Genomic DNA, 14,909 nt, shown 5'->3' with positions numbered 1-14,909 from the left:
TTTAAGTTGATGAGCAGAATTGATGAAAATGTAGGTTTACCAACAGACTTTCAGCGAAATTTCATCCAGACAGTCCCAAAGATAGCAATGGCAGATAAGCATGAAAACTGTCTAACAATCACTTTAACAGCTCATGGTTCAAAGTTGCTAACACAAATAATACATAGAAGAATGGAAAAGAAAACTGAGGATCTGTTGGATGATGATCATTTCGGCTTTTGGAAAGTTAAAGGGACCAGAGAGCAATTCAGAAAAATCGAGACACGTTTATAGGATATGTTGACCTGGAAAAAGCATTTGACAGTATAAAATGGTGAAATACTGTTTAAAATCAGAGTAAGCTAGAGGGAAAGATAGATAGTAAACAATATGTACAAGAACCAAGAGAGAATAATAAGATTGGAAGACCGAGAACAAAGTGCTCGAATTGAAAATGGGGGGTATGACAGGGATGCAGTCTTTTGCCCCTACGATTCCATTTTTACAGTGAAGAGAAATGATGGAAATAAAAGAAATGTTCATGAGTGGGATTAAAATTCAGGATGAAAGGCTATCAATGGTTTTGCTATTCTCAGTGAAGGTCAAGAAGAATTACAGGATCTACTGAATGAATGAACAGTCTAATGAATACAGAATATGTATTAGGATTAAATCAAAGAAAGACAAAAGTAATGAGACATAGCTGAAATGAGATTATCAATAAACTTCACATCAGAGTTGATGGCCACAAAGTAGATGAAGTTAAGGAATTCTGCTACCTAGAATTGAAAATAACATATGATGGACAAAGTAAGAAGGACACAAAATAATGAAGTAGCACACACAAAGAGGGCATTTCCAACTTAAAGAAGTCTACTATTATCCACTAGTGTCCTTTATTTAAGGACAAAATTTCTAGGAATGTCTATTTGGAGTGCAGCATTGTATGGAAGTTAATCATGAACTATGAGAAAACAGAAAAGAAGACAACTGAAGCATTTGGAAATTGGATGGACTGATAGGAAATGAGGAGACTCTAAACAGAATCAGCAAGGAAAGCAACATATGGAGAACACTGACAAGTAGAAGGAACAGGGTGATAGGACATGTGTTACAACTTCAATGTACAACTTTCATGGTAGTTGAGGAAGCTACAGAGGGTAAAAACTGTAGGAGAAGGCAGATATGGGAATACATCCATCAAATGATTAAGAATGTTCCAAGCAGGTGCTATTCTGAGATTAAGAGGTGGGCACCAGACAGAAACTTCTCAAGTCCATGTGACTCACTGCATATTCCTCACACCCTCAGTCGTCTTTAATTATTAACAGATTTTGAGATTCATACATCACATACATGCTGAATTTACCCCCTCCCTTACTCTGATAACAAAATAAATGAAAATATGAAAATAATAATGACCAAGAACTGAAAACATTAATTACAATTTGAAAACTCGCAATCAGTCATTAACTAATTTATACTGTTGAGCAAAAAATACTATTAATTAAGTATTTAGCAACAAAGTGTTTAGTTTAAGTTATCCTTTAACTATTTAGAAAAATATATTAATGTGTTAGGATGGTGCTTTCAATGGGAAGTTTTATAATGTAGGTAGTAGATAATTTTGAATAACTCCAAAATTATCAGAAGTATGGAGCTGAACCTCATACAGAAGTTAACTATTGTTTTTTTTAAGGTTACTGAAATTTCTTAGCAGTCAGCAGATGGGAAATGACTTTATTTATTTACTGGTTGGTATGTAATTTAAATTACCTACAAAAAGTACTAGGCCTCCAACTGGCAGGCACAAAGATGACAGATCACAATTTTTCAGTGTGGGAATGCATTCTGTAGGGTATGGAACCATTTAGAAGAATCTTACAATTTCCTAATCATCAATACATATTGCTACACCGCATTTTAGCAACATATTGTCATTTTTTTCACATAGTCACCATCATTTGCATGCATGTTGCCAAGAGCCTGTACGCCACACTCATAAAAACCTGAAATATCTGAGGTGAGCTACTGTGCTATGCTTTGATGACAGATATCTGCATCCAGGAGAGTTGGCCACATAATCCATCTTTCACAGGTTCAAAGAGTAAGGTACTGGATAAGAACTGTAAGGTGGGTGTGGTAAGACAGTCCATCCAAATTTGGCAATTAGTTCCAAGGTTGTAAAACTGTTGAAGGGCCTGGAGTTGTCAAGTGGTAAGCAGATGTTTGTCTCCTTCAAGAGCCAGGATATGGAAATTGGGGTCTTTAGACCAGTCAGTTTAATCTTGCAGCATTTGAACTGACAGTTGTTTTAGGCTACAAGACATAAAAAAACGACACCCTGCTATTTCAGAGTACACCAGAGTACTGTATACATCACTTCACTTGCAGATAGCTGTGCCTTTAACTTATTCTTTGTCAAACAATTTGCACATTGCTACACATTGGATGTTTTTTGGGTTCCAGATCATTGTCGTGACACTCTGCTGATGATGGTATTCAGAAAATTGTCACTTTAAGCCTTGCATTGGTCCACGAGGTTCAGACAGATTTCCATTTGATGAAATTTTTGGTCTTGTATAAGTGTTTGTGGGATCGTATTGCACACAATGTGCAGTTAGCATGGTTGTGAGCATCTTGTCTAAGCCATTACAGCTGATATTCAGCTGTACACAATTCCTTGGTCATAGTCCAGTGGCAACGGATGAGTTGATTGAGATACTGTTTATTATGAGGGACAGCAGATTAGCATGGTTGCACACCCTTTTCTTCACTACTGAAACACTCTACCCACCATGTCACATTACTCACATCAAGTGTATCATCTCCATATACTTTTAACAAGTGTCAATGGATTTCAATGCTTGTAATTTCTTGAGAAGTGAGGGATTCTGTGACAGATCTCTATTTTACATGTAGCTTGAAATCAGACACCATTTTTGGAATCTTTCCCTGATGCTACTATCTCTCAGAGGAAAATGAAACCTACAGGATATTATTGGCAAAATTCAAAAATTAGTAGTACAACAACACAACCTGGCTCAGACACTCAAAGCTAACACAAAAATATAGGCGTATTAGTTTCATAATGACATTTGTATTCAAGTTAAATTCATGGCCATGGCTATGGAGATACTATATAAATATTACACCAAGAAGCACTTGTATTCTAATCCAAATAAGACAGTTGTACTAGGAAGCAATGAAACTGGTGGCTAGGAGGGGATGTTTAGTTATCCCAGTCCTCATCTTCCCTTCACTTGTGACAGCCAATGTGATGTCTCTGGCCCAGTCTGGCTTGATTTTTGACTCCAAGCAGACAATGTAGCAGCAGTCTCCTTTTTGCCTCAAGTGTTGTCCTGGTGGTACCATAACAAGCAGTGAATATCAGACAACAAAGAAATAGTGTAGTAGCGAAGAATAAGAGGATCTTCATTTTTATTCAACTTTTTAAATTATGAGTATGTATGTTGTATTTTGTGAATTATATGTGTGCTTTTGTAATAACAAACAAGCAATTGATAAATTTGTTAACTGAAATTAAATGACTGTATTAGCTAGCCACATTAAGCTCCAGTACTAATTATTTAAGCTTATAAATAAGCTTACCCTTGTAATGTTACCAGCTATCACTGCCACAGGAAAACCTATAGTTTATAATTTTCTGTGTTACTTCTATGAAATAAATGACACAGTTGATCACAAACTTGATAAAAATAATAGTTATGTGTTACTAAAATAGAGAATGATGCTCATCTTCCATGTTAATTTTCACATTGACAATGAGGATTACCATCTCTTTGCTGCAGCCTCTGTCCATTTCTTCTTCTTTAAGTGCCTCATTCTTCAACACTGGTGATCAATAGCATGACCTTTTGTTTGTCAAAAATGGTTCAAATGGCTCTAAGCACTATGGGACTTAACAGATGGTCAACAGTCGCCTAGACTTAGAACTACCTAAACCTAACTAATCAAAGGACATCACACACAGCCATGCCCAAGGCAGGATTCGAACCTGTGACCATAGCAGCAGCATGGTTCTGGACTAAAGCACCTAGAACTGCTCGGCCACAGTGGCCGGCTGTTGTTTGTCCATGGCTTTTCTGAACACTGATTATGTGATCAGTCCAAACCATTTACTTAAGTTCCTTAATCAGTAGGTCCCAAACCAAGTCTTTCAGCAATCTTTTCTTGAAGTATTAGTTGCAACAGGCTGCATTTGTTGTTGCACATTATGTAGCCAAAGTTTGCAAGGTTTCTTTTCTTGATAGTATTGAGAATTTCTAAATCTTTGTTTGTATGCCACAGTAGTGCCACATTTGTGACTTTATCTGTCCATGGTGTATTTAATATCTTTGACATGTCCACATTTCAAATGCCTCTAGTTTCTTAACCTATACCGCAGTACGCGTCAGTGATTCAACTCCATGGTGTAGGATGCTGAACATTTAGCATCAATAAGTAATATTTATGTCATGACTAGTCAGAACTTCCTTCACATTGAGAAAAGTCCTAGTTATTATTGATTAGATACCTCAGGTATTTATATGATACAAACATTTTGATCTTGTCATTAGTGAGTGTAAAAGTTCCCTGAATTTCATCTCAGTTTCTGCTGACAACCATCTGTTTTGTCTTCTTAATATTTAAATGTAGCTCCATGAGATTTCTCTCTTCGGTATCAGTGTTTTGCAGTTCTTCTAAACTGGTTGCAAGTAAGATAGTGTCATCAGCATCTCTGATATTGTTGATGATAATTCCATGAACCACCACTCCTTGATACATTCCATCAAGAGAATCATGGAAAATCTTTTCAGAACAGATGTTGAAAAGAAATGGGGAGAGAATGCAGCTCTGGTGAACTCCTTTCAGAATCAGTACTACTGAGAGTTGAAAAATGACATGCAAACCAACACTTTGTTTCCAATAGAGATTTCCACTCAATCAGATTTCATAACCATCCAGCTATGGTTCACTTAAGGTGTGCATCAGTTTGACAAACTGAATAATTTCAAAAGCTCCTTCTAATTGAGAAACAAACATAAGTGCTAATGTAGCCCTAAGCATTGTGATATCACTGAATCAATATGTGAAGACTGAGTAATGCTTCCCAAGTCCCAAAACCAATCCTGAATCTGACTTAGAGTCTCCAATGTTCTCCTCATTTTTACAGTACATTGTCAAATGCACTATTTTAATGAATAACTTGAGGATATGACTCACTAAACTGACCATTCTATAGTCACTGAAGCACTCTGGAGTGGACTTTTTTTGGAGGTGGTGCAAACATTGATTTGAGCTAGTCATATAGTATGAGTCTGCTTCAACAGATACTTTTGAACAGACCGACTAGCAATCAACTTAACTACTTATCCATGAGTAGCTTTAGTACTTCAGTGTGGGTTTTGTCAGGACCTGAAGCCCTCCCATTCTTTGATATTGTTATGTCATGCATGCTCTACTTCTGCTCTTGTGATATCCAAATCATCACTCTCCCAGACACCAAGATCAACACTTCTGTTGTCCCTGAAATGATTTTCAAAGTATTAATTCCACTCATCCAGTTTCTCTCCAGTACAAAGGACGACGCTGCCACCTTTCTTTATAAGGAACCCATTTCCTCTGCTGTTTCAAATTCTTCCTGCTTACCATACTTTCTTGTACTTGTAAATGAGTCGTACTGTGCATTCAGTTTTTCTATTTAACTTCAAGCACTTGAAAGAGGTACCTTTGTGTTATGTATTTCCTTCCATATTATTTTCTGCAATTCTCTGTGTGTTACCGAGTCTTCATTGTTGAAGGCACTTCCATGAACAATCAGTTGTAGGTCCCCATTTGTCATCCAAGTCTTGTTTTTCTTCCTTTCTGTGTCCTTTAGTTTTTCTTGGTTCATTTCATTCACTGTAGATGTGGCTTGGTTTCAAGTGTCTTTGACATTGTTTATATTTATGTTTGGCTGGATGTAATCCAGTCTCAGTATTGGAACTTGGGACTTATAGCTCACAGTTCAACTGCTTTGTTGTGCTGGGGTACATTTTTTCATCTTTGTATCCCTTGTGGTTAGCAAAAGGTTGTGCTCAGAGTTAATATTGGCACCAGGATATGTTTTCAAACTTCTTATGGAACTTTGGAATCATTTGTTGATGAGGATGTATTGATTCTTGACATTTTTGTCAATGTTTGAGGTTTTGTGTAGAGCCAACATGGAAACAACTAAAATGAGTGTTCACTGTTTTGAACTTGTTGTACTGGCATAAATGGACCAGCTTATCACCTCGATCACTGCCAGTCCCTAAAGCAAAATTACCTACTATATCAGGGTGCCATCCATGGCTTACCTTGACACTGAAATCGCCCATCAGCATGGTAATCTCAGTTGATTTGCTGAAAGACAAGGCTGTCTTGGCTTGGTTGTAAAAGTTTGGATGTTATCATATGGTACATCACAATTTGGGGCATATACCTGGATGAAACACAGCATAATGGGTTTTGCACTGAATAATTCTTTTTGTAAGAAAATGATCCTATCAAACACAGGTACAAATTTCTTGACAGCTGCTTTGATAAAAGAGTGTACTATGAACCCTTCCCCATTGAAATGGTATGGATGATTGTTGCCTGCATTATACACTCAAAAGCCATTAATGTTACATTTTCCCAAATTATACCATTACATCTAACTGATCCAAGGATGTCAACTTTCAGTCTTTCCAACTCTCTGATGGCACTGTGAATCTTCCCACTTTTAAAGAAGCTGTGGACATTTCTAGCTGCTATTCTTCTCGTGACTGGCCCTGAGGTTCTTAGCATCCCTTGCCCATTAGAATGCTGATGGGAATTGTGGGCCTTGGCTTTAAATTTTCCAGACACACTAAAGTTCTTTTTTTCTGAGGAATAAGTATGAATTGGTTTCCCACTGTCTTCCTCACATAGTATTGAGACAACTTAGGACACTATGGCTGTACTCCGAAATGTATGTCACAACACCAGACCAGCTAATATCTTGACTGGCACCAATGTACACTAATAGCAAAGCTGCTGCTCTCCACCACTAAGCTGCTGCCTTCCACCATTATGGATTCCGGTGGGATTTCCTCTACTGAGGAAAGATATCCCTGAAGATAAGATTAGTGAATGAAAATGAAAGGCACCCTCAGACCTCGCATACTAATACTATCAGGGTCAAGAAAGCTACAGTAGGCCAAAAGAGACTGATAGGAAATATAAGGGTCCATGTGGTTGCTGCCCATATACTCCCAAGAAGGGAGCCCCTTAGAGAGGACTACTCTTTGTCTGGTTACTCTCCTAGTGACAAGACTGGCATGGATGATACAACCATGAGCATAGCTCCAACCAACATAGCTCTGTGGACCATTGAGACACACAAATCCTTTAACATTCTAATTATCTGACAAACACACAACTTTTAATTTGATTGAAATACTATATAGTTTTCCAAACAACACAGCATTTTGTTCTGTATCAAATGAGTTGCCTTCATGCAGTGGTTGTGTAGACGTAGCCACTCCACTATAAATATATTTTTATCAATCAAAACCAGGACTCTTTTGTTGATATTACAATTTTAGTAAAGTTACAATTACTCTTGACAGGATGAAGACCTACACTTTTGTAAATTTGCTCAGCCTAACTATAGAGTAAATCAACTCATTATATTATAAGTTTGCTTACTGCATGTTTTCTGTAATTTTCAGTTGGAGAGTAACAAGAAGCAGATTAATACCCACATTTACAGTTGATGAAATGAAACAAATGTATCATCTCCTAAATGAAATTGCCATAGATTTTGTGTCTTCATTTGAGACAAGTGTTTTAGCAGGTATTAAAAACCTTTGATAGTAGCTAAACAGTAAACTAATCTTTCAGTTTTTTGCTGGAAATAACAGTTACACAGCTACACATGTTTATTTATGTATTTATTTGCTCACAGCTAGTTTCAGGATCACAGCACCATTCTCAAACACACATTTGCCTTTAACTGTGGAAACTGTTATTTCCAAGAACAATTACTTTAACAACTATGGACCCACACATAAAAATCTTCCTTATAATATAAAGGAGTAGATCATGAATTATTTAATCAAAATGTAATGTAAAAATTAATACATATAATTTTCATGACAGATGAGATGCATCATCTTACAAGCAGTCAAAACTACTAGAGCAGGACTGACAAGCATGAAAATTTAAAATATGTTTAAATCTCTAGCCTTCAGAATTTATTCCTTCATTAGTTAATCAAACATTACCAGATTCTAGCAAGGGCACGGATATTTCTCTGGTGGATTCTGCAAAACCCACTAGCCACACATGTGGGATTTAACTCACACTTCTTGGAACTGGTGATCCCTCCATGTCAGGTGGACACACATATATGGATCAGTGTGACAGGCAAAATAAGAAAGTCCATGAGTTTTCAGGTGATAGTAAATGTTAGTTGCTACAAGTGTAGCGAAGGAATGGACCAATTATCACAATGAAAAGCTACAATTGTACAGTGAAATACCTTGTTTGTGGGAATTGGCCTGTTGCAAAAATCCACTCATGTTTGACCAGCTATTGGGTTAAAGAAAGTAAAATTGTTAAGGAAAGTAAAACTGCCCCAACCCTGGACAGGAAATAATATTGCCATATTATTATTTATTGATTAATAAATTCTGAAAACTAGAGATTAAACATAATTTTTAAAAAACAAGGTTCATTATTGTTTATTGTTTCATTTAATTCAGGAAAAGTGCATCTTTATAGATAATTAATATATCAGCAAAAATAATGAATATTCATTTTCGGAAGTATAAAGTAACTAGATAGATACGAAATTTATTAACCAGGTGGCAGCAGGAGAACATACACATACAAATGTTAATGAAACTGGATAGCTTCCAGTGTCACAGGCACCTTCTTCTGCCAGAAGGGTTGAAGGGGAAGAAAGAGGGATGAAGAAATGGACTGATGAGGTTTAGGAAATATGGAAAGCTGGGAAAAGTTGCCCTGAACTCCAGTCATGTGAAACTTACTGGCTGGAATGAGGAGAAAAGACTGATTGCTGACTAGATTTTAGATTTGGAAACCTGAGAGCTTAGACAGTGTACTAACAAAGCACTGTATAAGAGTTAATAAGAGTGGAAAGCTAAGTGTGTTATGAGTGGGGGGAGGGGAGGGGGGAATAGACAGATTAGAAAATAACAGAAAATGAAAAGCAAATGAAGAAAAGAATAATTACAGAGAAGAAATGGAGAGACTGACGAAATTAACATAAATTAAGGCCAGGTGGGTAGCGAGAACCTAGGACATGTAATATCAGTTCTCACCTGCAGAGTTATGAGAAGCTAGTGTCTGGGGGAAGAATCCAAATGGTATGTGTGGTAAAAAAAGGCACCAAGGTCATGACTGTCATGTTGTAAAGCATGCTCTCCAACAGGATATTGTGTGTTGCCAGTGTACCACTCTGTCTATGTCCATTCATTGTGACTGATAACTTGATGGTAGCCATACAAATGTAAAAGGCTGAACGCTGTTTACATAACAACTGGTACACAACATGTGTCATTTCACAGATGGCTCTCCCTTTGATAGTGTATGTTTTGCCTGTTACAGGACTGTATAGGTGATAGTAGAAGGGTTCATGAGGCACGTCTTACAGTGGAGATAGTCACAAGGATAGGAACCATAGGGTAGGGAACTGGGTGCAGAAGAGGTGGGGTTGGTGGAGGGGGCAACAGAAATCTATTCTATGTGTGGTGGGCAAAATGTCAGGCAGAATGGAACTCACTTTAGGGCATGATTTTAGTAAGTCAAAGTAGTCTTTTTTCATTATTTTCATACATCTTTTTTTTACATTTTTCGGATATTTTTCCTTGCTTGTCTTCCTTTTTCCTCTCCTTTTTCTCCCTTCTGCTTCATTTTTGCTGCTCTCACCATCTCTAACACTCCAAACCCTCTCCTCTCTTAGTTTGATGAATCCCATCACATGTTATATTCAGTCCTTTAGAAAACATGTTTATCACTGGGAGTTACCTTCAAAGGCCTAACATTGAATGTCTCTGTTTCTGTATGTAATCCTACTCTATACCAGCCCCTCTTACTGTTTCAAATATAGCAGTCTCCTGCACTTACCCAGCTAAACTGTGACCTATATGCCTCATCTGCTAATTTACACTCCACTACACTTCTCTCCTTCTACAAAATCCTGCAGTTATGTATCACTCACATTTCTTTTGATGGTATCATCTGTGAAGGCACCATCAAACTGCAACAACCAGCCAGACTTCACCTTAAAAAGCTATCCCAACTTCTGATGAACTACCTCAACAGTGGTGTTTCCCCTTCCCAACCCTCTCCAGCTTACAAGACAGCCACACCATTAAGTACCACTCCTCTCCTAAAGACCAAGCTTGGCCAACCTTCCACCCTATACCACTACCTCACAGAGCAATGACAACTCATGATCACAAGAAACAGCCTCATCAGTGTAGTGTTCTCAACCTCTAATCTAAAGCACTATCCCCTCCCGAATTATCTGTATTATCCAAGGGTCTCACTTTCGGCCCTAAACCTGCATTTAACCATGTTGCTTTGATGAAGAACCTACTTTCCTTCACACATATTGTCACCTGGAAATATCATTTTGAAACCAAATCCCAAAACGTTACCAACAGCAAATCAGACATTGAACCAGGTCTTGAAAGTTCTGATCGTGATCCAAATTTGATCCACCATCACTATCTCAAAATCATCTCTCAAAGCCTTGCAAGAATTCCTAATATCCAGCATTGCTTCACAACCCTTTCTCAGGTCCCTACAACATGACCCTTACCTGTCCTCTGCAGAACTGCAGGCTCTTTGTTCCATAAAAACATGTGTCTATCAGCACCTTTCTAGTGGACAAGAGATCTACCACTGTGGTATTTGACCAATGGGAGTGTGTAAACGAGAGTCTACATGAGCTGTCTGACACCTCTACATACAGCATCTGCCAACAAGATCCCATCCTTGTGATTCCAGCTGATCTACACTCCCTCCTTAAAAACTCAGAACATTCACAAGGACTAACACCTCAATCCACAGAACTTCTTACCCCACCCAAACCACACACCCCCACTTTTAACTTCTTCCTAAGATATACAAACCAAATAACCCTGGCTGTCCCATAGTTGCTGGTTTCAAAGCATCTGCTTAACACTTGCAACCTACAATACAAAGACTTATTCTTTATTAAAGACAGCAACCATTTCCTAGACCATCTGAAATATGTGCCCATCCCACTCCCATCACACAACTTACTTGTCACCATTGATGCCACCTCCCTCTATATCAACCTCCCCCATGTACATGGTCTGTCTGCTGCTGAGTGTTAGCTCAGCTAGTGCTCATCTGATTCCAAACTTACAACATTCTTCCTTCTCGCCTTAATCAACTTAACACTTACCAGTAGCTACTTTATCTTTAAGTGGCATACATACAAACAGATCAGCATACAGTCATGGGAACCAGGATAACTCCTTCCTATGCCAACATTTTCATGGGTTGCTTGGAGGTGGCTTTCCTGGGATCTATAAGCTTTCAGCCCCTAATCCAGTTTAGGTACAATGATGACAACTTTGTCATAGGGGCTCACGGTGAGGCTAACCTACTAAAATTTTTTGAAACTCTAAATAATTCTCCCACTTAAATTTCAGATGGTCCTATTCTGAACTCAATGCTACTTGCCTTGATGTTGACCTCATTCCCACTGAGAGCCAGCTACACACTTCTGTTCACATTACACTTACCACACAAAGCAGAAGAGGAAGTGTGCTGACTGCCCACGCATTAACACAGGTAGCATAGGACAGATGGTGTGCCATGCACTGCAAGCAGCATTGTGTCTTGAGTCTTGTCTTGGTGCATTTCTATATGACTGTGTACTTTGTGTGCTTATTTTGTGCATTTGCTTGCAGTGCTGTGTTGAAATGTGAAGAGCTGCAGTCTTTGTTATAACTTCTGTTTACTCACATTCTATTTACTCATATTTATATCTACAACTACACTTTGCAAAACATTGTGAGGTGCATGGCTGAGGGTATGTCCCACTGTACTAGTTATTAGGGTTTCTCCCTGTTCCATTCAAGTAAGAAGCGCAGGAAGAATTTTCGAATGCCTTTGTGCATGCAGTAATTATTCTAATCTTATTCTCACGAACCCTATGCCAGCAATATGTAGGGTGTTTTAGTATATCCCTAGGGTAATCATTTAAAGATGGTTCCTGAGACTTTGTTAATAGACTGTCTCAGGATAGGTTATGTCTGCCTTCAAAAGTCTTCCATTGCAGTTCTTTCAGCATCTCTGTGAGACTCTCCCACAGATTAAGCAAACCTGTGACCATTCATGCTGCCCTTCTCAGTATAAATTCAATAACCCTTTTAGTCCTATCTGGCACTGGTCCCACAGACTTGAGCAATATTGTAGAACCAGTCACACAAGTGATTTGTAAGCAATCTCTTTTGTAGACTGGTTGCACTTCCCCCGTATTCTACCAATAAACTGAAGACTACCACCTACTTTACCCATGACTGAGCCTGTGCTGTCATTCCATTTCGTATCCCTACATAGCAATACACCCAGGTATTTGTATGAGTTGGCCAATTCCAACAGCGACTCATTGATATTATAGCCATAGGATAGTATATCTTTTTTTGTTTTGTAAAGTGCAAAATTTTACATATCTGAACATTTAGAGCAAGTTGCCAATCTCTGCATCACGTTGAAATCTTATCAAAAACTGACTGAACATTTATGCAGCTTCTCTCAGATAGTACTTCATTGTAGATAACTACAAAAGGCCTGATTTTACTATTAATATTGCCTCAAGGTCATCAATATAAAACATGAACAGCAAGGGTCCTAACACAACTAAAGTTACTTCTACATCTGATGACGATTCTCCATCCAAGATAAAATTCTGTGTCCTCTCTACCAAAAATTTCTCAATCCAGTCACAAATTTCAATTGATACCCCATATAATTGTATTTTGACAATAAGCACAGGTGCAGTACTGAGTCAAATGCTTTTCAGAAATCAACAGACACAGCGTCTACCTAGCTTCATTGATCCAAAGTTTTCAGTATGTCATGCAAGAAAAGTGTGAGATGGGTTTCACATTTAAATGAGAAGAAGAGGGGGGAAAAAGTTCACATGTTAGTTCCAGTGTACAGATCCAGTTACAGAGAAAGTAAAGGCACATATGTTTCAGATATCTAAAAGATGGAATAGAATTTTTAAAATCACTGAAAGCTGTTCTTCCAAAATACAGAGATCTGACTCCAAATTGATTAGTGTGTGGTTCAGGTTTCTTCAAAGAACTTTGTACAAAAATGGAAATGTTTATCATCAGCCTCAAACAAGTTGAAATTCCAGGACAAAAAGCGAGTCTCTAAAAGTCAGAGTTGTCCCCAGCTTCCTTGTTTACTGTCACATCTATTTAAAATATTACACAAAAGAAAATTTACCAGTAAAACACTTGCATAAAGCCCAGGATATTGTAAACCAGAAAAAGTTGTGATCTGTGCCACTGTTTCTTCAGTGGGGGAAAATATACAGAATGAATCAATGCCAGACGCAGCAGAAGTTTCAGCAAAAACAACACAGAACTGTAAGAAACTGGAAATTGTGTGATTATGTAATAAACTGAGAACAGAGATTGCCAAAATAAATCTAATGCAAAAGCAGCTCACAGATTAAAAACATAAGATGACTGTATGAGGCCTTCTACAATCTATATCATTCTAAACTCAGTAAGAATCAAAGTTGACACCGAGTGAGATGGCACATGTGGTTGGCACCCTAGACTCGCATTCGAGAGGACAACGGTTCAAACCCACGTCGGGCCATCCTGATTTAGGTTTTCCGTGATTTCCCCAAATTGCTTTAAGCAAATGCCAGGATGGTTCCTTTGAAAGGGCACAGCTGACTTCCTTCCCCATCCTTCCCTAATCTACTGGGACTGCTGATCTCACTGTGATTAATGTTGGCACAATATGAAGGAAATGGTAATGATAAGTAAAGAAGTCTGCAGTATGATAACATGTTTACTTTTGACACCCTACTTTTAAAAACTAAGTAGCCAAAAGGATGTAGATATTGTTTGTAGCATGGACTGTTGCCACTTTCTTAGCAAACAACTCAGAAATTTATTGAACTGTTTCAAAGAGACATACATAATTAATACGCATTCAGTGGAAGCAACTAGGAATTATTACAAAATCAAAATAAATGCATAGTCATGCCGATTTTTCATGAAAATAAGGTCCAAGAAAAACTGCAGTTTAGTTATAGCTGGCTGATAGTTGATGATTTCGTTAATTTAGGGAAATATTCTACAGACAATTGTAAGAGTAAGCTTTCAAATCTTGCTCTTCTGCTCCACAGCACGATTCAACTTTTGCAGTGTATGTAAGTCACAACACTACTTCAGGTGACATTGTGTCACAGACACTGATTCAAGTGATTATCCAACTTGGGCAAGCCAGAACAAGAATTATTGCATTCACTTCTGATGACAATCAACCAAATAAAAAAGTTTGGTGGTGTCTATAAATTGGTGGCATAAAAAAATAACATGTTCTATAACAGATCCACCTGACAAAATCAGAAGAACGTGGATGTTTTCAGACACCATTCATGTAATAAAGTGTGTAAGAAATAATTTTTGTGATAAAATAAATGTCCATCTTAATGACAAGTGTATCATTTATAACTTTATCGACAAACTGATCACAAGGGTAATTGCCCTGAATTCAAGAAAAGTGAAAGTTTGCCACAATTTAACTTGAACTCAGTTGCATCCGGCACCACTTCAATTAAAGAACGTATATCAGCTCTACATTGTTCAGTAGCTCAGTAGCCAAAAGCACAATATTCTTGAGGG

General features: G+C 37.8%; 1 protein-coding gene across 1 annotated transcript in view; it reads left to right on the top strand.

The window, feature by feature from the left end:
- Positions 1–14,909, top strand: part of LOC126145541 (cytochrome P450 6j1-like) — a 150,535-nt gene that overhangs the window by 102,251 nt on the left and 33,375 nt on the right. Inside the window, exon 3 of the mRNA XM_049915565.1 lies at positions 7,698–7,822. Within this exon, the coding sequence (XP_049771522.1) occupies positions 7,698–7,822 (125 nt within the window). The remainder of the gene's footprint in view (positions 1–7,697; positions 7,823–14,909) is intronic.

This window comes from Schistocerca cancellata, chromosome 2 (assembly GCF_023864275.1).
Source record: "Schistocerca cancellata isolate TAMUIC-IGC-003103 chromosome 2, iqSchCanc2.1, whole genome shotgun sequence".
In the NCBI taxonomy this organism is placed as follows: domain Eukaryota; kingdom Metazoa; phylum Arthropoda; class Insecta; order Orthoptera; family Acrididae; genus Schistocerca; species Schistocerca cancellata.
The sequence above is the reverse complement of the archived record's forward strand: the minus strand, read 5'-3'. Positions and strand labels throughout refer to the sequence as shown.